The 20,484-nt window shown below is 54.3% G+C and overlaps 8 protein-coding genes across 8 annotated transcripts; 3 read left to right on the plus strand and 5 right to left on the minus strand.

Annotated features, from left to right (window-relative positions):
- Positions 1 to 630: 630 nt before the first annotated feature.
- Positions 631 to 1,892, minus strand: F5Z01DRAFT_409527 (Snf7-domain-containing protein). Its single transcript, XM_046259541.1, has 2 exons — positions 1,449 to 1,892; positions 631 to 1,395 (listed from the first exon to the last, which is right to left on the minus strand). The coding sequence occupies exons 1-2, from the start codon at positions 1,494 to 1,496 to the stop codon at positions 736 to 738; spliced, it is 708 nt and encodes a 235-aa protein (XP_046121603.1). The 5' UTR covers positions 1,497 to 1,892; the 3' UTR covers positions 631 to 735.
- Positions 1,893 to 2,252: 360 nt separating this feature from the next.
- On the plus strand, positions 2,253 to 3,033 carry F5Z01DRAFT_671272 (HSP20-like chaperone; the record flags this gene model as incomplete). Its single annotated transcript, XM_046264685.1, has 3 exons — positions 2,253 to 2,277; positions 2,362 to 2,754; positions 2,807 to 3,033. The coding sequence occupies 3 exons, from the start codon at positions 2,253 to 2,255 to the stop codon at positions 3,031 to 3,033; spliced, it is 645 nt and encodes a 214-aa protein (XP_046121604.1).
- A 171-nt stretch (positions 3,034 to 3,204) lies between these two features.
- F5Z01DRAFT_409485 (uncharacterized protein) lies at positions 3,205 to 5,212 on the minus strand. The gene is made up of 5 exons (XM_046259540.1): positions 4,721 to 5,212; positions 4,638 to 4,667; positions 3,718 to 3,956; positions 3,419 to 3,668; positions 3,205 to 3,365 (listed from the first exon to the last, which is right to left on the minus strand). Exons 1-5 carry the CDS (start codon positions 4,949 to 4,951, stop codon positions 3,363 to 3,365), a joined length of 753 nt encoding a protein of 250 aa, XP_046121605.1. The 5' UTR covers positions 4,952 to 5,212; the 3' UTR covers positions 3,205 to 3,362.
- A 1,812-nt stretch (positions 5,213 to 7,024) lies between these two features.
- F5Z01DRAFT_616429 (uncharacterized protein) lies at positions 7,025 to 8,191 on the plus strand (the record flags this gene model as incomplete). Its single annotated transcript, XM_046260915.1, has 2 exons — positions 7,025 to 7,665; positions 7,717 to 8,191. 2 exons carry the CDS (start codon positions 7,025 to 7,027, stop codon positions 8,189 to 8,191), a joined length of 1,116 nt encoding a protein of 371 aa, XP_046121606.1.
- Positions 8,192 to 9,447: 1,256 nt separating this feature from the next.
- On the plus strand, positions 9,448 to 11,228 carry F5Z01DRAFT_409789 (mitochondrial carrier domain-containing protein). The gene is made up of 4 exons (XM_046259542.1): positions 9,448 to 9,989; positions 10,040 to 10,444; positions 10,503 to 10,655; positions 10,711 to 11,228. The coding sequence occupies exons 1-4, from the start codon at positions 9,665 to 9,667 to the stop codon at positions 10,929 to 10,931; spliced, it is 1,104 nt and encodes a 367-aa protein (XP_046121607.1). The 5' UTR covers positions 9,448 to 9,664; the 3' UTR covers positions 10,932 to 11,228.
- A 1,413-nt stretch (positions 11,229 to 12,641) lies between these two features.
- F5Z01DRAFT_409826 (threonine synthase) lies at positions 12,642 to 14,711 on the minus strand. The gene is made up of 4 exons (XM_046259544.1): positions 14,388 to 14,711; positions 13,954 to 14,326; positions 13,694 to 13,899; positions 12,642 to 13,643 (listed from the first exon to the last, which is right to left on the minus strand). Exons 1-4 carry the CDS (start codon positions 14,475 to 14,477, stop codon positions 12,666 to 12,668), a joined length of 1,647 nt encoding a protein of 548 aa, XP_046121608.1. The 5' UTR covers positions 14,478 to 14,711; the 3' UTR covers positions 12,642 to 12,665.
- Positions 14,712 to 15,458: 747 nt separating this feature from the next.
- On the minus strand, positions 15,459 to 17,514 carry F5Z01DRAFT_409824 (uncharacterized protein). The gene has a single exon (XM_046259543.1). It carries the CDS (start codon positions 17,314 to 17,316, stop codon positions 15,649 to 15,651), a length of 1,668 nt encoding a protein of 555 aa, XP_046121609.1. The 5' UTR covers positions 17,317 to 17,514; the 3' UTR covers positions 15,459 to 15,648.
- A 220-nt stretch (positions 17,515 to 17,734) lies between these two features.
- Positions 17,735 to 20,044, minus strand: F5Z01DRAFT_646738 (cobalamin-independent methionine synthase). The gene has a single exon (XM_046262926.1). It carries the CDS (start codon positions 19,985 to 19,987, stop codon positions 17,975 to 17,977), a length of 2,013 nt encoding a protein of 670 aa, XP_046121610.1. The 5' UTR covers positions 19,988 to 20,044; the 3' UTR covers positions 17,735 to 17,974.
- Between the last annotated feature and the right edge of the window lie 440 nt (positions 20,045 to 20,484).

Consider the following 20,484-nt stretch of genomic DNA (forward strand, 5'->3'; position numbering starts at 1 on the left):
TTTACCCGGCCTGTTATCGAATTTGTCTTGGTCTACGAGGCGGCGGTTGTTCACTCACGTCAGCTGCGGCGCTGTCAGATGCTACACAGTGCTCATGTGCAAAGCTGACTCCTAGTGTGTCGTCACAATTCAAAGCCAGGAGAGCAAAGCAACGTCTTCGACAGGACAATAGTAATGAAAACCGTGGGAATTCGGCGCGTTCCAAGACTTGCCTTCGTCATATTACGCTGTTGCCTTACCCTATTCCCCGGAAATCCACGGTGATGGATTGGGGGCCAAGAGGAGAGGCGTCTGTAGGATCACCGTGGGTGTTCTCGTCTCTTGGCTCCCCACGAAGGATCTGATCCAAGGAGGCCACTCGAAAGGTGACCTCCTTCTGCAATGTCCTATTGCGTCATTCCATGAGCCTTCAAATGTGACATGTATCAAGGCGTAGTTGAGAGACATGCGCGGAGGACTTGAGTGTCGAGCGGCGTGTAAAGTGCCATACACAACCAAGACTCCACGAGGACTCCGTTGGAACATGCTACTCACTTGTCTAAACTCGGGATCTCGACGGCAGGCCGTAATCGGCTGGCTGAGAATGTTGAAAATCAAGTAGCAAGGTCATATATATCTGTGAGTTGTGAAGAACTGCACACAACTTCATGTGAGGAGGCATCGCATCATGACGCCTAGATCGGAAGAACCCAACACCAAAACGCCCCAAATGTACATCGTAGCCCCATAAGCACCTCAACTCCTGAGGGCTTGCAGTCGATCTCTCATCTGGTCCATCATGGCATCTGTATCCTCCTCCTCTTCCTCCTCCACCTGAGCGGCCGCCGGCTTCCGCGGTTCGGGGACTGGTGCGGCAGGTAGCTTGGCCGCCGGCTCTGTCTGTTTCTTGTCTTTGAGGATCTCTCCAAGGACCTTGTCCACTTCGCCCTCGCCCTCCTCACCCTCCAGCTCCATGTCGACATCCTCGGGCATCACGTCCTCGAGCATCTCCTCCATGATCCCGGCCTTTGTCAACTCCACGCTCAGCTCGCGCATCGTCCCGGCCAACTCAGGCAATTTTATCAATGCGTTCACGTCCTTCATGATGCCCACACTTGCTTTGATCGATCCCTCAATCTTGCGCACGGCAAATGCCTCGTTGACCTGCATCTGGACGCTGTTGAGTTGTGCCTTGCTGGTGATCAGGCGCGCTGTCGTGCGCCGGGCACGGATGAGTTCGCGGGCAAAGTCGCGCACCTCCTTCTGTGCTTGCGCCGAGCGCGTAGGGTCACGCTGAGCCCGACGATCGGCTTGCTGTATGAGCTGCTTGGTCTTCGTTTCGACATTGCGGACCTGGACAATGTCGCGATCGAGCTTGCGAAGGTTGGAGCGAAGGATCTGGTTACATTTTCGAAACTACCGGTCCAATGTCAGCGACTCGTGCCGGAATAGCATTGCATGGACCATACCTGCGCATTGGGGTCTGGTTTGGCGAACAGAGCTCTGACGGTTTCCATGGTGGGCCAACAAACTCCCGGTGATAGCACCAGTATTGAGGGGCACAATAAGACAGACTAAGTGACTTCAGAACACTGAATGTCTGATTCAGCGCCGGATTAGACTCGACTGCTTGTGCCGAGCCTTGGTCGCGTAGAGAGATATGAGGCCGAGCGCGATGCAGGAAGCCTGGCAGTGACGTTGATTGGCAACGTATGGTACAGCGATTGGGGTTTAGCCACTCATCCTCCTGTGGCGCGGCGGTGGCTTGTCCATTACCCCGCCATCTATCCGTACAGCTTGCAACATGGGCGGCAAAACATTGTGTGAGTTCTCACGCTGCAGATACGATATAGCAAGCTAGAAATTGCTCTGTGGTAATTGAAAATGTGGGGAGAGTGTAGTGGAAGCTTCTGCACACAGACAAACCAGTTCTCGTGAAGTTTTGATCTGCTGTGCTAGCTGAGGTAGAGCATTGCTCCCTTGTGGGGGTTCCCTACGTCAAGCGTGGAGAGGGCGAGTGGCGATAGGGAGATACTCACATCATCGCACAAATAAGGTCAGGCATGGAGTCACAGTCTATCGTATCTTTCTGCTTCTGAAATCTTCCATGCCCACTCTGGTGTCCTCGCCAGCCTTGTTAAATCGTCAGGTCACGACAACAGACCCTGCATCCTCAACACCGCTTTAAAGTCTGCACCCTTCATCCACAGACTGCCCTAATCCACAAACACTGTCAATTCAGTTCTCATCAGTCCTCTATCACACAGAACAACATGTCTGAGACCGCGACTCCTGAAGGTATGCGATAGATGTCCTCAAAGGCGCACAGCTCGCCGAACCCGTCACTTGCCACAACGAACCTGATCATTAACGTGCAATTAGTTCTCTGGGCCCAGCGCTCCTCCGACTCGGACCCCGAGAAGAACTTCATCTACCTGACAATCTCTGTCCCCGATGTCCCCAAGGAAGGCCTCACGCTCGACCTGAAGCCCACTGGCCTAAATTTCACCGGCACCTCGGGCACCCTCAAGCGCAAGTACCACGTCGAGCTCGAGTTCTACGCCGAGATCGACCCCGAGCAGAGCAAAATCAACCACACAGCCAAGAACATTGAGTTCAAGTTGCAGAAGAAGGATCTCAAGGAAGAGTACTGGCCCCGCCTGCTCAAGGACTCGAAGCGGTTGCACTTCCTCAAGACCGACTTCGACAAGTGGGTCGACGAGGACGAGCAGGAAGAGGCGGCCGAGCAAGACTTCAACCAATTTGGCGGCATGGGTAAGTCCTATTCGCACTATTGATGCATGGCATTGTACTAAGACGGCGACAGGTGGCATGCCCGGCATGGGTGGTATGGGTGGTATGGGCGGCGAAGGCGGCGACTTTGGCGGCATTGACTTCTCTAAGCTGGGCGCTGGAGGCATGCCTGATCTTGGTGGCCTTGGTGCTGGCGTCAACCCTGATGATCTTGGTGACGATGACGACGAGGACGATATGCCCGCGCTTGAAGGCGACAAGAAGGGAGATGCGGCTCCCGCTGATGCTACGAAGGCATAAGGATCTTTCCAAGACGCTGGGTTCATGGCTTAGAAGGAACTCTAGTAGTTCTACCTACTCGCGGTGTATGCTACTACACTGGTGATAATGACAGGCATGGAACAGGGTTGAAAATGAATTACGATATCACAGGCCTGCATTGCCTGGCTCAATAATTGTGCACAAAAAGGAGTCATGTTACAGAAACTGGGAAGATATTCTCTCGCTTGTGATTTGGTAGTGTTGGTATCGGCATTCTCATCCTCCCTGTTCCGGTAACGCCTTGGACAACTTCCTCAATTATTTAAAATGCAAACCGTTCCCCCTGCGCTGATTTGATGAAGCTAAGTTTACTGCGTGATGGTTAGCCCGAGGTATTTGTACGTTTGGGGACTCCACTACGCACCATGATCTCCTCCATGGCCTCGCCGTTGCCAGTGGCCGCAGGGGCGGGAGCCGCAGCCGTGTTGCCGGCATTTTCGTTGCCAACAAAGTAATCGGCCATCTCGAGGTCGAGCTCCTCGGCAGTCTTCTTAGTTGGGCGTCCGCTGCTGGCACGTCCCTTCTTAGCCTTGCCGGCCTTGGCCTTACCGGCAGCGCCCTTCTTGTCGGCCGCGGCAGACTTGGGCTGGGCTTTGGGCTGAGCCTTGGGCTGACTTCTCCAGGTTAGCGACGGGAAAATCAGTCAGAAAGTAGGTTACTTGCGTAGTGCGCTCAGCCAGAGTCTTGGCAGTAGGGAGAATCTTGTCTGCCTGCGCGGCACCAACAACAATCTCGATCTTGATTGGCCGTCCGTCGACGAGCAGGCCATTCAATTTCTGGAAAGCATTGCTGGCGCCGTTGACATCGCGGAAGGATACGTTGGCGATACCGCGGCTCTGCGAGTTTGGTCCGTAGACCAATTCAACCCTCTTGATGGGTCCAACGGATTGAACAAAGTACTCCTGTTAGGAAGAATGGTTAGTGACGGTCAGTTTGTTGAGCTGATAATCGTTCGGCCAGTCGTCATCGTTGTTCCTTGAGCCGTTCTCCCGCATTCGCCGAGACTCTCTCTCACGATCAAGATGTGACTTGGGTGAGCAGAACAGTGAGCTTTGCCGCAAGCTCCGCGACAAGCACGCGCCCAGTAGCCGTAGTGTGTATTCGCCTCTCCCACTTATCCCATGTGTTGCCAGACATGCCGTACCACACCATCCTGTCACCGAATGGTGGTACCGAAACATCAAAGTCCCCCAGTGCGAGCCATAAGATACACGGGGCATGTCGCTCACTGTTCTACTCGCTTGGGTCGACGTCTAGAAAAGCCGACCATGACAGACGTGAGCAGAGTTCTGACCCAGCGAGCCTCCTGTGTATAGCATCCTCTAAGTTGTCTGCGAGCTCTATCAAGTGCTGACCAGGCATGCTTGAGTGGCTTTCCGCGACAAGGATATCTCGACCTCTCGAAACGATGGAGTATTTCAAACGATCGCTTGTTTTCCAGAGAGGGAGGCTATAGGAGGACGTCTCGGATCGAAGGAATCTGAGCAAATCTCGCTCGTACTCGCTGCATCGGAATCCAAAGGGACACGCGAGGAATGATCGAATAAAGTCCGCAGGCAAAAGATGCCTCAGCGGAAACATACCTTGATCTGCTGCTCAGTGACATCCCTAGGCTGGTTTTGTTAATATTGGGCCTTGACTTGAGCAAGGGAAAGGAAGCGCTTACCAGGTTGCTCACGATAACCTTGCTTTCACCTTTGGCAGGGGCAATCTGGGCAGGCGCAGCCTTAGCACCGGCCTTGCGGGCGGGCTTGCTGGTCTTCTTGACACCTCCAGTTGGGGCCGCAATGGCGACCTTGGCACGAGCGGCGGCGTTGCGCTGGGTGCGACGACGGCCACCGGCACGGCGCTGAGTCTTCTCGATCTCGCCGAGAGCCTTGTCGAGGTTGCTAGACATTTTGGAGATGGTGAGGGTAGGTTGAGAAGATTAAAATGTGTCTTGTCGTCGTTGAACGAAGGCTTCGAGAGAAGAAACGATAGGGAGCTTGTCAAAGAGAAATGCCGCGATGGTCAGGAAGCGACGAGAGTGCAGGAGCGTTCGTCGCGATTGCGCAGCTGAAGAAGCAGTGTGGTCTTTGGTGTGAAGGAATGTTCAAGTCCGTGAGCTTTAAATGAGACTTGCTGGAAACAAAAGCGCGGCTTTGAAGTGCGCGATGGTGAAGTGAAGACTTTGTTGGCGTGTTTGGTTGCTCGGATGGGGTAAGGTTGACGAACCAAGGGAGTTGGGGGATAAAGGAGCACGGTGATGTGAGGGAGGATGAAGTCCTGTGCGGGAGGGGCGACCGTGTTTGACCCGCGACGGAACAAGCTTCGCTCTCAAAGCGCAGTGAGGCGCGCCGAATTATGCCTGAGGCGCCAGCTGAAGTGTGCATGCTGGACGTTGCCAGCCAATGATCGTGCCACACTGCCCCGTCCAAAGCCTCAAGCAGCTACGGTACGTACCTGCCTCAATAATTGGAAGTGAGCTTCGCGAAAGGATCGCAATTGGGGCGCAGGGAGCTATCTATATCATTATATTACTATTATGTTAGAAATGCCCAAATGAGAAGACCCTGGAATTGTATGGCAATCCTTCACATCTAGCTCAGTCGTTCCCAAGGACGTTGCAGAAGCCCCTGCTTGGCCCTTTGCCTGCGCGTTGAACATTGAAGCATGAATTGCCGCGCCCGACCATGGAAACTCAAATGTATCACCAAAGTCAATTGTTGCAAAATTCCACCCGGAAATCATACCCGCCAACGCCTGCGCTTTCCATCCAGGCGGCGAAGCTGCAACGTTGAACGAATGGTGAGAATGGTGGCCAGAAGAAGCTGCCACGTCCACCCACTGGTTGCGTTGGTTTGAGCGTGCGCCGTGAGGCAATGGAACATCGCATGTCAAGTCTCCTATCCGAAAGGTCCTCACTGTGCTGGAGAAAGGCTGGCAAGGCCAGACTTCCGGATGGCAGGGCTACTCTGTTTATTTTCGTGGAGGGATAGCGAAATCTAAGATTGTATAACGTGCTGAAGAGGCCTTGAGCCTGATGATGTAACTGCTCTTCCCATCCCTGTGGCTCGTGGCATGCCACTATATACACAAGATGCACGTTGCTAGCCTGAACTAAAGCTTCGTTGAGCCTTGTCGATGTCGTTGGTTCCGTCACCGGCTGTCTTTCACTTCCCAGGTGCCTGCCCCATGTTACACAGGTGATACGCCGACCTTGGTGGCAGACAATCCTTCCTTTTCCTGGCATCCGTAGCACCGCTCTCTGTCGTATGTGTCTCGCTCGTCATGGGTATACTAGCTAGATCTTGCTTTCGCAAACTCGGGTATCGAAATCATCCGCCATTGGCGCTCGTACTCGCCGCTCATTGTGTCTTCCGCGAAGCATCTGGAACGGCATCGGGGGCGTTTACTTCGAGATAGTGATATAAGACAATGAGGATCATTGAGGCGGAGCCCAGAAAGATGGCAAGCGAGTAGAGGTCGTTGTCGGAGATCATCTTGTCGATTGGCCTTGGGGCGGCGGCTGATCAGGGAGCAGGCAACTGCCACTTGTCAGCGTGGGCATGATTATGCAGGCGCCTTGACTTACTTTGCCAAAAGTTCGGAAAATCAAAGGTTGCGATACTTGTAGACTTGAATGGCCGATGTAATTAATCACGGGACAACTCGCAGCTTCACCCCAATGCCCCCCGGGCGCTAGCTCCGGCTGATCTCAAGGTCCACTTGACGCGGGCCAGCGGTGCTGAGAATAACCGCACGTGACCTTCAGTGACCTCATTGGCGACAAAGCCTTTTGCCCACCACCATCTCGCCGAAAGACAGAAGTTTCAACGCCCACGGCCGTCGAGAAAACGAGCGTATCAGACCTCAGCGAGCACAACGCCTGTGTATACAATTCTCGAACTCAACTGCGGCGGATTATCTACATCCTCCAAACTATATCGCCTTCCCTTTGTACAGCGTTCGAACCCCGCCACAGCCCACCATGGCACCAAAAAAGGACAAAACGCAAGGCCCTGGCAAGAAGCCAGGCGCCAAACAACTGGTCGAGGACCGAACGTTTGGAATGAAAAACAAGAAGGGCGCGCAGGCACAGAGGCAGATTCAGCAGATGACTAAGAATTTGGCAGCTGGTGGCACTGCCGAAGAGAAGAAGAAGGCCGCAGACAAGGCTCAACGCGAGAAGGAAAAGAAGGCAGCCGAAGACGCCAAAAGGGAGACAGAGCTTCTACTCAACAAGGCAGCTCAAATTCAGAAAGTCCCTTTCGGCACGGACCCCAAGACCGTCGTCTGCATCTTCTTCAAGAAGGGAAACTGTGAAAAGGGAAAGAAGTGCAAGTTCTCCCACGACACTTCAATCGAGCGCAAGACAGAGAAGAAGAACCTGTACACAGATGCGCGCGAAGGAGAAGCGGAGGCTGAGAAGAAGAAGGCTGAGACGTCTGCTGATTGGGACGAAGATCAACTCCGAAAGGTCGTCCTGTCCAAGAAGGGCAACCAGAGGACGACAACGGAAAAGGTCTGCAAGTACTTTATCCAAGCCATCGAGGATGGAAAGTACGGCTGGTTCTGGACGTGTCCGAATGGAGGAGACAAGTGCATGTATGTGCACGCACTACCACCTGGGTAAGTTCTTCGAAGTCCGTGTTTTGACGCTTCAACGCTAACGTGAGCTAGCTTCGTGTTGAAAACAAAAGAACAACGAGCGGCCGAGAAGGCACTTCTGGACAAGTCGCCACTCAAGACTCTCACCCTCGAGGACTTTCTGGAGTCTGAACGTCACAAGCTTACCGGCACGCTCACGCCGGTCACACCAGAGAGCTTCGCCAAGTGGAAGAAGGAACGCCTGGACAAGAAAGCTGCAGAGGAGCAAGCAAGGAAAGCCAAGGAAACGACTGGTCGTGACTTGTTTGAGAGCGGCAAATGGCGTGATGAAGATGATTCCGACGACGATTCAGACGACGATGTCTGGAACCTGGAGAGGATGCGCAAGGAAACCGAAGCCATCCAGGCAAAGAAGGAAGAGGACCGGTTGCTGTCTTCGTACAATGGAAGCGCGCCGCCGCCCGTTGATCCTTCACTCGAGGCCGAGACACCAGCAGGGGACGCTGGCAAAGAGGCTTCAGGTGAGGCGTCGGCATCTGCATCGTGAAACGCACAGCCACTCGTTTAGCACATCTACGATCATAACGCCTACTGCGAAAGGATGAACGGCGCTGCGAGCAAGGCAGGCCCGAGCACTATCAGCCAAAGGCCCCAGAGGACGCTTCGCTGACAGGGTCCGGGGAGACATGATTCATTCTGTCGCCAGGGATTGCAAGCCTGACTTGTACGGTGCTGTATCTAGCGTGGCATATGGCCCTGTCTTGAATACACACCCACCTTGATTGTTCCTCTCAGCGACCCTCAATGGCTCTGTGGAAGTAAATATCATAGCATGCTGCGTCCTCTTGGCGAGCCAGCTGCCTCATGGTCTAGCGATCTGCACGAGATCGAGGCCCAAGGAGTACATGGGTTTGGATGGTACAACGCGGACCATTTCATATCTCATGGGTGGCCAAGACCTCCCTCGAGTGATGTTATTTAATGCGTTGATGAACTATCCTGTGCTTTGTATCTGAGACCAGTCGAGTGCTTCTTATAGTGCCTGCTAGTCAGCCACCTTAATTCGTGCGAACGTTGAGCTGTGAATCTGCTCTTACAGTTCGTGGCACCAATATTCCCAACTTTATTACGCGCTACAGCCGCAGTAGAGACGCACTTAGACGGGCACAGCAGACCCCGCACTCTGTTTGCTGAGGGATGCGATCCCTCTGCTATCGATGATTGGCTGGAGACGCCACAGAGTGGGGCGGACGCCAGTGTCCAGAGTGCCTTCCGCAGCGAAAGCTGCCTGGCTAAGGTAACTGCTGGATCCGGACCAGCCAATCACGGCCCTGGCGACTGCCATCCCGTCTCCAACGGATGGGCCGCTCAACGGCGTGTCATGACATTGCTACCGGTATCACGACCCTTCTTCGTCTGCCCTTGGATGGATGGTCGACCCAGGAGGGAAGTGAGTAGCTCGCACATTGTCCTGCTGTGCATGGCTTCCGATCGCATCTTGACGTTGCCATCTTCATTGAGGTTGAGGCCTCTCCGGCGTCTGTAATCAATTCAATTCCAGGCCCTCGGAGCCTACATCCCACCATCAACTCTCGACCGATCTACTGTACGACGTGACGAGCACATGCACGCCAGCTGCCAAAACACACTTTCCCATCTTCATTCCGTCTAGATCAGCTCAGCAAGGCGCCTTCCATCCCCGCCTTTACAACTATCGACAAAGAAGCATCTTGAATCTTGATTGATGCTCCATTGTGCCGCTCACATATTCTCGATCGACCCTTCGAGCCGACGTCACGGATAGCGTCACGATTCGGCAGCTGCTTAACGTCAAGCCTCATTCGACTGACGAAGCCGCGGGCAACACCAACAGACTCACGCCAGAGTTCCAAGTCTTGTACAGGATCTTGGTCGAGGCAGTTCAGCACTCGCCGTCCCCGCCCAAGGGACAGGGCGACTGAGGATCATCGCGCATCCTCGCCAGTCTGCCCGCCCTGGCCAGGCCTCACGCGATTGCAGCATGACCATTGAGGCCACTATTGCTGGTCAACAAAATGTCCCATTCGACCTCGCAGCCTCAGCCGTCATGCCTCGTTCCGACTTGGGAGCCGGAGGGGCCCAGAAAGACCGCCGTCAGCACGACGCGCCAAGCGGCACGGCTTCCGAACCCTTCGTCAAGAGATACCGAACCGAGATAGCTGCTAGCACGTCGAGCGTGTTTTCGACGCTCGCTGCGTTCCCGCTGGACAGCGTGAAGACCCGAATGCAAACATACCAGTACCGGGGTTTCCTGGATTGCGTACGACACACCTACAATACGGAGAAACTTGGTGGATTCTTTCGAGGTAGGTGACTGTGGGTGATTGCACGCGGTGTGTTTGTTAACCTCAAGTAGGCGTGGCAGCCCCAATGGCTAGCGTTACTCTTGTCCGGACCGTCTCCTTCTCTTTGTACCAGCGTGCAAAACATTCATATGCCGCTTGGGTGAAAAGGAATTTGAACTACGATATTCTACGCCACGTCAACAAGCCTGGCACGTATCCGAACCTCTACTCGATTGGGTGCTTTGGTGCTGCCGGCGCAACAGCTGGATCGGCCATCACATTTTTAGCCTGCCCTTTCGAGTTGACAAAGTTAAGTGCTCAGGTCTCCGTCCTCTTGGCGGATCGAGCCGGCACATGCCCGCGAAGCCGGGCGGTTGCCGCTAGTTATCAGAACAAGGGCACATTTCGGACCATGCGCAACATAATGAAGCACCGTGGACCATGGGGGCTGTACACGGGCTTCAGGCTTCATCTCTGTGGGTCCCTGCAAAGACCAAGCTAGGCAAGTCAATTCGCTGACATGATGACAATTAGTACGTGATACTCTGGGAACGTCCATCTATTTCATGGTCTATGAAAGTTCCAAACAGCTCATCACAACATTCGGGGGAAACGATCCCAACACGAACCGTGTGGCAGTTGTGGCAGCGGGCGGCCTATGTGGGCTCGTATCATGGGCCATGATCTGTGAGTTTGGGTCGCTGCCAGTAACGGCTTCCAGAGGCGCTGATAACTACCACAGACCCCATTGACTCCGCAAAAAGCATCTACCAACGCAACGCCCTCTTGTATTCGAAAGGCGAGAAGGTACCGGCACCGAAGATCGAATTCTTCAAAGGTCACATGTATCGCGGCCTGGGGGTATCCATGAGCCGCTCCTGTGTCGTCAATGCCATCTTCTTCTCGTCATTCGAGTTTATCAAGAAGCACATCAAGACAATGGATAACGATACCGCCTCATGAAAGCGCCCCAGACTGCCAGGGGTAGCTCTGATGGACTGTTATTCCCCTTACCTGTATCTAGGAACAATCCTCAACCAGGGGGGACATGACACTCTGGCAATTGTGTTTAATGGCGTTTATTTGGCCGGACGGGATACCCAGGGGCATGGTTTGGCAAATGCACTCTGAAGGTTTAGGGATTGGTCAGGGCGCGGATCTTACTTTTGCATCAATCAACGAACACGCACATCACATTTCTGTTTTTTGTGGCGAATCAAATCATTTCGTGTTCATCGTGCTAGAGCGACCAAAAAAGGGGTAAAGGGGGGCCTGAGAAATCGTGTGGTCGACCCCGTGCACTGAGCCAACAACACTACAAGCCCAACGATGGCAGACTACCTATCCTCCCACATCCGCGTCCAGATGTTGAGTCTCAAGTCTGCTATCCCCCGTGAATTACTTTTGCTTGTTGCCAGACTGCTCAGCCTTAGCCTGCTCGTTCTGAGCATGCTGGTTCTTGTCGGCGGCGGACTGGGCGCGACCAGCGAAACCAGGGTTGTTGGGTTCTTTGGCCTAGCAAAGTTAGCATCAAGCCGAATTAGACTGTAGTCAAGTTACTCACATTGGCGGACATGATGCGGGACTTGTCCTCCTGGCCCATGGGGTTGGCCTTGTTGTTCTGCTGCTGGTTGCCAGACATGTTGAGAAGGTGGGTGTTGTTGTTTGAGAGTTTTTGTGAAGTTGTCAAGGTGGTATGTTTCTGCAAAGAGTCTGTGGTCTTGTGTGAAGGTTTTGGAGTGTTCTGAGAAGAGAACAAGAGAAAGGAGGATGTGGTGTAGGGGGGAGAGCATGCCTTTATACCCGTTTCCAGCGAAGACAGGCGAGTGACTGAAGCTCGCCACACGAGCTGCCAAAGTGGACTTTCTATTGTTTGCCAGAATCACTTGATAACCTAGCGAGCCCGTGACGTAACTATCATCACACGTGCGGGTCTTGTCCAACAGATCTCGTTGATTGTTTGGATGGTTGGAGCCAATGGATGCTGGCATCAGCCTCATTCCGTGTTTGAGGATATCCCAGGCGAGTCCCCATTGCATACAAACAAGGCTGCAGACGTCATTAACACGGAGCATCAGTGCTGTGTGAATCATCGGGCAGCTATTGCGGGTGGGAATGTTTCTCCAGGGCGGATCATCTCGACAGGCTAGATGAGAAAACTACCAATCGTTGAAGAAATTTGCCTCGCGATGCCCTTCAAACCACTCCAGCAACGATCGGTATGCACATTTTTTGACAGTGATAGCTCCAAGGAAGCGAGGCTTGTTCCGTGGTGCTTGCACTCACCGCTAGAGGGCTTGCTGGTGCTGTCGTATGCAGAGGACAAACTGTTAGCATACGATATGCGCTTCTGTTGCCACAAAAAACAGAAAAAAAGGGGCGATATCGAAATGTGACGGACGACACTGTTGTACTACCATGGCCAACCTTGGAGTGAGGCGAGGGTGCTATTCGGATTCTGCATGCTGGGAGCAGAGCCAAGGCATTGTTGGAAGGGCATCTAGAATGCATCCCATCCTGTTACACAACGTAGCCCGCGCCTTTGTTGTAAGTGTGCTCTACCTTGCCGAGATCTCAACGAGAGCCTTCTTGGCAAAATACTGCAAGAAGAAACTCACAGGCCCAAACACATACAGGACAAGAATGTAGGTTTTCAATCATCTTGTTCTACGCTCGAGAAAATCGCCTCTTGATCGTCTAGTTGCCCTCTTTAAGCTCCTGCTCGACCTGCAGTTTGACCAGCTCGCGAACTTTGGCCCAATCATTCTCCGAGTCGGTCACACGCTTTTCCCTCCGCTCCAAACCAACAAACTCTTTGGGCAGGACGTTCTTCTCAAAATCGAACCCCTCTTCACCACGCAGAGCCATGTCAACGGCCCCCGAGAACTTGGCCGGATGCGCCGTGGATAAGGCAATGTGGGGATGGGCCTTGCCGTCCTCCGAATCCAAAGAGCGGTGGGCAGCCGTAACGCCGACTGAAGTGTGCGGATCAAGCACATACCTGATGTCCTTGAAGGTGTTCTGGATGGTCTCAATGGTCTCTGGGTCAGTGACACGCTCGCTGTCAAAGTCGCGCTTGGCCGTCTTGAGAACATCCTGGTACACAGGGCCAAATGCGCCAGTTGTCTTGAGCTCTTTAAGCCACTTGCTGACTTCCTGGCCGGCCTGACTCTTGTTCCATTGGTCATCCATATTGGCAGTCTTGGCGAACTCATACGCCAAGAACCACAGCAGTCGCTCGAAGTTGCTGGAGACGAGAATGTCCATGGCCGGGCTCAGGGTCTCCTTGACACCATCGGGATGAGCCATCGCACCGTCCACGGCCAGCCCACCGACAGCGTCTGCCCCGCGAGCCACCTTCTTCTCGTATTTCCCAGTCTTCCAGAAGCGATCTAGAATGTCATTCTCGTTCGTAGAGATGACCAACTTTTCGATAGGAAGGCCCATACGCAGGGCGAAGTAGCCAGCAAGAACGTCGCCAAAGTTGCCAGTTGGCACGACGAAGCGAACCTTGTCGCCCATCTTGAAGGTGGAGGATTGCTTGGCAAGTGAAAAGTATGAATGGAAGTAGTAGACGATTTGTGCGAGGATACGGGCCCAGTTGATGGAGTTGACAGCACCCAGGTTCAAGTTCTCGTTGGCGTCTTTATCGGCAAAGAGGGCTTTCACAATGTCCTGGATCTGGTGAGCACACGAACTGTGTCTGACAGGAGACGGCAACCTACCTGGCAATCATCAAAGGTTCCTGTTACGGCAAGGTTGTGCACATTCTTGTCGAGAACTGTGGTCATCTGTGCCTCTTGGATCGGGCTGACGCGACCCTTGGGGTGCAAGATGAACACAGAGACATCCTTCTTGCCTCGGAGACCATAGATGGCAGCCGATCCAGTGTCACCGCTCGTTGCGCCAACGACAGTAAGATGGTGACGATCTGCTACCTGTCAGCCAAGCTAGGCCACGTACTACTGTGTGCTCTTTTTCTTACCGCGACCAGTCTTTCCCTCGTTTTTCCTCACCAGAAAGTACTCGAAGAGGTTGCCAAGAAACTGGAGTGCGACATCCTTGAACGCGAAGGTTGGGCCGTGGAATAGTTCGAGAAGGTAGAGGTTATCGTGGAGATGAACCAGGGGTGTGGTCTGGGGGGATCGGAAGGTGGAGTAACTGCGATCGATAATATCTTTCAGGTCCGCTGGAGGGATTTCCGAGGGGGAGATGTAGAGGGAGAGGATCTCGTAAGCCAGTTCCGGGAAACTGAGATCCTTCCAGCTTTCCCATGATTGCGGTGTAGGGATCGACTCGGGGATGTAGAGACCGCCATCGTTGGCCAGACCTTTGAGGACGACTTCCTCGAAAGAGAACTGCACAGCATAATTGATCAGCCAATGTGCCAAAGTGAAGACGCGCCAGGGTGGCACTTACACCCTCGTCCTCGCCTCGTGTGCTTAAGTACCGCTGCGACGGTGTGTGGGTGCTCGCAGAGCCGTTCTGATCAACGCCGTTGGAAGCCATGGCTCTTCCTGCGAGGTTGCTGCGTTTGCTTCGCAGCGGTTTCGGAGCCGTCGAGTAGGTAGTTGTGGGCCGGCGCAGGCAGTGAACTGGGCAGGCTGTCAGACACGGCCAGAAAAGAGACGCAAAGTCGTCAGGGCTCTCAAAGAGCTATGTGGGAGGGGAGGATATATGCCGGCGGTGGGTTGACGTAGAGGGAGTACCAGCAAGGGTGCAAAATAAGTAAGGTAGGGTAGGTAAGGCAGGCGCGGTGTACGGAGTACGTATGTAGCTTTGACAGACACGCACCTTTTCTTGGCCTCTTTGGGACGTACCTAAGGAATCACCAACAGAAACTACCGTACCCAGACGGAAATATTTCACAGGTAGTCTCGACTGTATCTAGAAGAGCGAGTGTGAATTGGAGTAGCTGCAAAATCTGCTTCCGATTCAACAGCAGCCACCTCAGCCAGTGACAATAATAGCGCGCATTTAAGAGTCAGGATGGCTTCCAAACCGGTGGCTCTTCTCGTCTGCACTTGCCCGGCATCGGTCACTCGGACCCGCGCTGCCCCTCTTCCCGAAAGCGCCTAGTGCGGGGTCTACGTACCGACTTGCCAATTTCCAGAACCTGTCCGTTCCTGTGCAGGGTAGATTGCTCGTACCATTGAACAACTGCGAAGTCAATTGACCTAACAACGACACTCTGCCACGCCGTGCCTTCATATCGTAGCAATATCGTGAATGCTCTCTGGCCTCTTCTCTTTCTTGTTTCCAACCCGCGACCCTGGCTGTTGCCACTCGCATATTTGTCATGCTCCCATATTACGTAGTACATGCTCTGGCCGGGTCATTGAGATCGGCGCCTGTCTTGGATTGTCTCCAGTACCAGTTCAGGTGGTACGCCATACCTCATGCTTGGCGAAGGCGGTCTGCTCGCCTGCCGATAGCCTTGACTGGCACATGAAAGCCGCCGTTGCCTTCAGCCCCAGTCGTGTTGACAGCCTGGCACTGCTGCTTCGCGTGTGAGTACCCGCCCACAAAGACTGTCAGCCCGTTTGTGCAGAACAACAGGAATTGCTGCGTGTTAGCGACACGATGCAAGATCTTGATGAGCATAACGTGCCAGTGTCGGACACCCGCGACCTTGAAAGCCACTCCATCTATCCGCGTACGCAAAAAGAAGCATTTGCATTCACTCCTTTCGCACGATTTTCAACAGAGGAGCTATCCTTGACCGCTTGCTCAGCCCAACTCTGTAGATCGGTTTCCCGGTGCTCTGGGGACCAGGCAATGGCTTCGCTCTGGCAGCCTCTTTCTTCTCCTGGGGTGTCTCCTGTTTTTGAGGTGTCATGCGTTTGACCTCGGCATCTAAGAGGCTTTTGTCTTTTATGTCTGTATCTTCATCCACCGGGGCATTGCGCGGTGCGACAGCTTCTTTGGTAGTGCCCTGTACGTCGAGACTTGCCGGAGCCACCATGCCCCCATCCACGTGCTCAGTTGCAGTGTGGTGCTCAAAGTCGGGTTTCAATGCTGCGTTGAGTTCTGAAGCAGGTTCACCAATGGCGGGAACATCCGCTGCAGCTTGCTCTGCCTCAGTGTCCTGTCGATCCGCTTTCTTCGGCCTGCCTCTTTTCTTCTTTGATTTTGTTGCCTTCTTGCCACTTGCTGCCTGGGGCGGATCGGCGGCATTCGTGGCCGTGGCAGCTCCAGCTCCAGCTCCCGCCCGTGATACATCAGGAGCTGCAGCTTTTCTTGGCCGACCACGCTGCTTCTTCGGCCTAGTTGGTTGTTCCACAAACTCATCTTCTGAGCCATCATTGATGACGGGGGCAGCGTTACTCAGCATTGCCTGGTCCTCGCACACTAATGGTAGGGCTTCAACTTGGCTGGGTGGTTTCTGAATGGTGTTTGTCTCATCAGGATCAACCTGCGAGTTGCGTTCCTCTGCCAAAGCAGATGGACAGTGCTCAACGCTTGAGCTCTTCTTTGGGCTCTTCTCGGGGGAAGCGTCCAGATCGCCCCTCGTACCCCTGCTCGTTCCGGCTGGCTCTGTTCCAAGATGCTGAGACGGAGCCGGTGATGGCATGCTCGGCGGGAAAGGTATTTCAAAACTCAGTGGGAATGGCATCTCACTTCTCTGTGTGTTGATGTTCGTAGCAGAGCCGCTTGATCGTATCAGGGCACATGGCGCAACCTGGGGCCCCTGATCCTGGCTAAGATGATCGGTTGCAGGATTTGTCCCCGACGAATCGCTTTTCTTCTCATTGCCGTACAGTCTAGCTTGCTCGGCCATCAGACTGGTCTGGACATCGGGCAGCGTTGGGGGCGGCATGGCGAGCGATGCATGCATCTGTGTCCTTTTGTCGAAATTCCCTTTCCCGGGCAGTTCCACGAGGCTCAATTCGTCAGCGTCGGCGAAAGAAGGTAGTACATCGACCTTTCTCCTCTTCTTTGCTCTGTCGCCTTCATCAAGCTCAGTTGATCCGTTGACCCCAGACGGGCTGCTAGAAATCTGCAGTGAATCGCCGCCCCATCCATGGGGAGTAGCGATGGTCGTGCCATGTGGTCTGGGGGGTTGTTGGATGTGGCAAGCATTTCCATCAATGCTCGTTTGCGCATGAAGCGGATCGGTTGACATGGGAGAGTACCTGGAGACGTTTCGCTGACCAGGCTGCACCGTATTGTCGCGCCGATCCGAGGTATTGCGCGAGTCTGATGTTTCCACTGGGCCCATGAGGCTTACATAGCCTGATGAGAGCACCTCGTCATCGTAATTTGATTGTTGAGGCGAGCTATGTGTTTCAGGCGCATACACGAGGTCATCCTCGTCATCTGAGTCGGCGATAACAAGGGGTGCCATAGCAAAATGAAGCCATGAGATTGAGCAAGTCCTTTAATGTAGAGGTGGGCTATAATACGTGTGTCGTGATGAGGACGGTGTCGTACGCGACTGCGGTATCAACAGGAGGGGAGGGATACGCGAGAGCACGTGACCTGCTTTTGAATCCTCGGACTGCACCAATCCATTTTCCTCGAGTCCTCACACTCCGTCATTAACAATTGTTCACAGGCAAACCATATCATTATCTAATCTACTTCCGAGCCTGTATCAAGGCTGTTGTGTATTATGATTTGTCAACCGCATGCCGCCCAAGGGCCCCTGGTTCGGCGCAAATGCCACAGAACTGAGTAGTAACACCCCCTTGCTTGTGATCACAAAGGTGAAACAGTCTTGTCGGCTGTCGTGGAAGGTTGCAATCACATTCATTCTGGGAATGGTTCTGAAATACTTAATATGTTCATCATTAATCATCTATGTTGAATGCAAGCCTGGTCGCATCCTTTGACCACAGGCTAAACTTTTTGCATGCTTTGCTGAATATTCAATCCCCTTCCTTGGCCCAAACGCCGATGTTGAAATCGTAGCCGCCGTTGAGGCAGCTGCTGTCAAATTGCACACTAATTGTCACAGTCGTTTCTCATTCTTCAACGTCCCCTATGCACGTGTGACAGCACACTTATTTGGCGTATTGGGCACGGAAGGCCTTGGCAGCGTTGACCATGTTGGTCAAGGCCTCCTTGGTCTCCTTCCACTGGCGGGTCTTCAGGCCGCAGTCAGGGTCGATCCAGAGCTGCTCAGGCTTGAGGTGCTGAAGCATCTCAGCGATGCGGTCCTTGATCTCCTGCTCGCTGGGGACACGGGGCGAGTGGATGTCGTAGACACCGGGGCCGATGTGGCGAGGGTAGGCCTCGTCGACAAAGACCTTGAGGAGCTTGGCGTCGGACTTGGAGTTCTCGATGGAGAGAACATCGGCGTCGAGGGCAGCAATGGCGTAGAAGAAGTCCTGGAACTCCGAGTAGCAGAAGTGGGAGTGGATCTGGGTGGCATCCTCAACACCCGAGGCACTGAGACGGAAAGCCTTGACAGCCCAGTCAAGGTACTTGGTTCGCTCCTCGCCGGAGCGGAGAGGGAGACCCTCACGGAGAGCAGGCTCGTCAATCTGGATGACGTCGATGCCAGCCTTCTCGAGGTCAACGACCTCATCGCGGAGAGCGAGACCAAGCTGCTCGGCCTGGACGGACTGGTGAACGTCGTCACGGGGGAAAGACCAGCGCAAGCAGGTGACGGGGCCAGTCAGCATGCCCTTCATGGGCTTGCTGGAGACTGATACGGCGTACTTGGACTCCTTGACGGTCATGGGAGCGGGACGCGAGATGTCACCGACGATGATGGGGGGACGGACGCAGCGGGAACCGTAGCTCTGAACCCAGGCGTGGGTGGTGAAGGCATAGCCGTCAAGGCGCTCACCGAAGAACTGAACCATGTCGTTACGCTCGGGCTCACCGTGGACGAAGACATCGAGGCCAAGCTCTTCCTGGATCTTGACGTTGTCCTGGATCTCCTTCTCAATGTACTTGTCGTACTGCTCCGCAGTGATCTCACCCTTGGTGAGCTTGTTGCGGTAGCCACGGATCTCCTTGGTCTGGGGGAAGGAGCCGATGGTGGTGGTGGGGAAGAGAGGGAGGTTGAGCTTCTTCTGCTGCTGCTCGATACGGGCAGGGAACTCGTTCTTGCGCTTGTAGTCCTGCTCGGTGATCTTGGCCTGGCGCTCCTTAACCTTGGGGTCGTTGGTGCGGCTGGAGGTAGCACGAGCCTGCATGGACTTGGCGTTGGCCTCGAGCTGCTCGCGGACGGCAGCAGGGCCCTCGGTGACAGCCTTGGCAATGGTGGCGATCTCAACGGCCTTCTCAGAGGCGAACGAGAACCAGTCGGCAATCTCGGGGTCGAGCTTCTTCTCGCTGGCCAGGGTGTGAGGGGTGTGGATGAGCGAGCTGGAGGTGGCAGCGATCACGCGGTCCTTGCCAAGCTTTTGAATGGCAGCCTCGACTGTCTCAATGGCACGCTTGAAGTTGGTCTTCCAGATGTTGCGGCCGTCGACAACACCAGCAGAGAGGATAGTCTTGGGGCCAAGAGCGCCGACAACGGTGTCAAGCTGCTCAGGGTTGCGGACGAGGTCAACGTGAACACCGTGGATGTCCTTGGGCAGGGCCTCGAGGTTGTGGACGATATCACCGAAGTAGGTGGTCAGCACCAGGTTGGGGATCTTGGCACCCAGGCTGGCGAACTTCTCGTAGGCAGGCTTGAAGGCGTTCTTGCTCTTGGCGGGCAAGTCGAAGACAAGGACGGGCTCGTCGATCTGAACGGTGTCGGCGCCAGCCTCCTTGAGCTTGGCGAGGAGCTGCTCGTAGACAGGCAGGAGGTTCTCGAGCAGATCAATGGGGTCGACAGACTGCTCACGGTCGGCCTTGCCGAGGTGGAGGAAAGTCACAGGACCGACAATGACAGGGCGGGTCTTGATACCGGCCTCCTTGGCCTCGAGGAAGTCGGAGACAACCTTGGGGGTCTCGACAAGGTTGAAGGTCTGGTTGTCCTGGAAGGTAGGCTTGACGTAGTGGTAGTTCGAGTCGAACCACTTGACCATTTCCAGCGAGGGAACGTCAATGCCGTCCTTCTGGTGGCCACGGCCCATGGCAAAGTACTGGTCGACAGTGTCGAGGCCATCCTTGGTGTAGCGAGGAGGAACCGCCTGCAGAGCAACGTTAGCAACATGTTCGGCGGGGGTGGGTGAGATGTCCTTACACCAAAGTCCTGGATGTGGTTGAGGATGTGGTCATAGAGGGCGAAGTCACCGCTGGGGATGCTGTCGACACCAGCAGCCTGCTGGATCTTCCAGTGGGCCAGGCGCAGACGCTTGGCCTCGGCGAGAAGGTCGGACTGAGAGATCTTGCCGCCCCAGTCTTCAGCTAGTCAGCAATCGGCGGTCAAGACAATCCGAAAACGGAGCACTCACAAGCTTCAGTGGCCTTCTTCAGGTCACGGAGCTCACCCATGCGGGGGAAACCGAGAATGGCAGACTGAACCATCTTGCCGGCTGGTTTGGGTGTGTGCAGCGGATCGGTCGAGAGATAGGAGCTGGTAACAAAGTCAGAACACAGCCATTGAAGGTGAGTGAAGTTTAGAGTTTTT

The sequence above is a fragment of the Emericellopsis atlantica genome, assembly GCF_019669845.1.
Source record: "Emericellopsis atlantica unplaced genomic scaffold F5Z01scaffold_4, whole genome shotgun sequence".
NCBI lineage: Eukaryota > Fungi > Ascomycota > Sordariomycetes > Hypocreales > Bionectriaceae > Emericellopsis > Emericellopsis atlantica.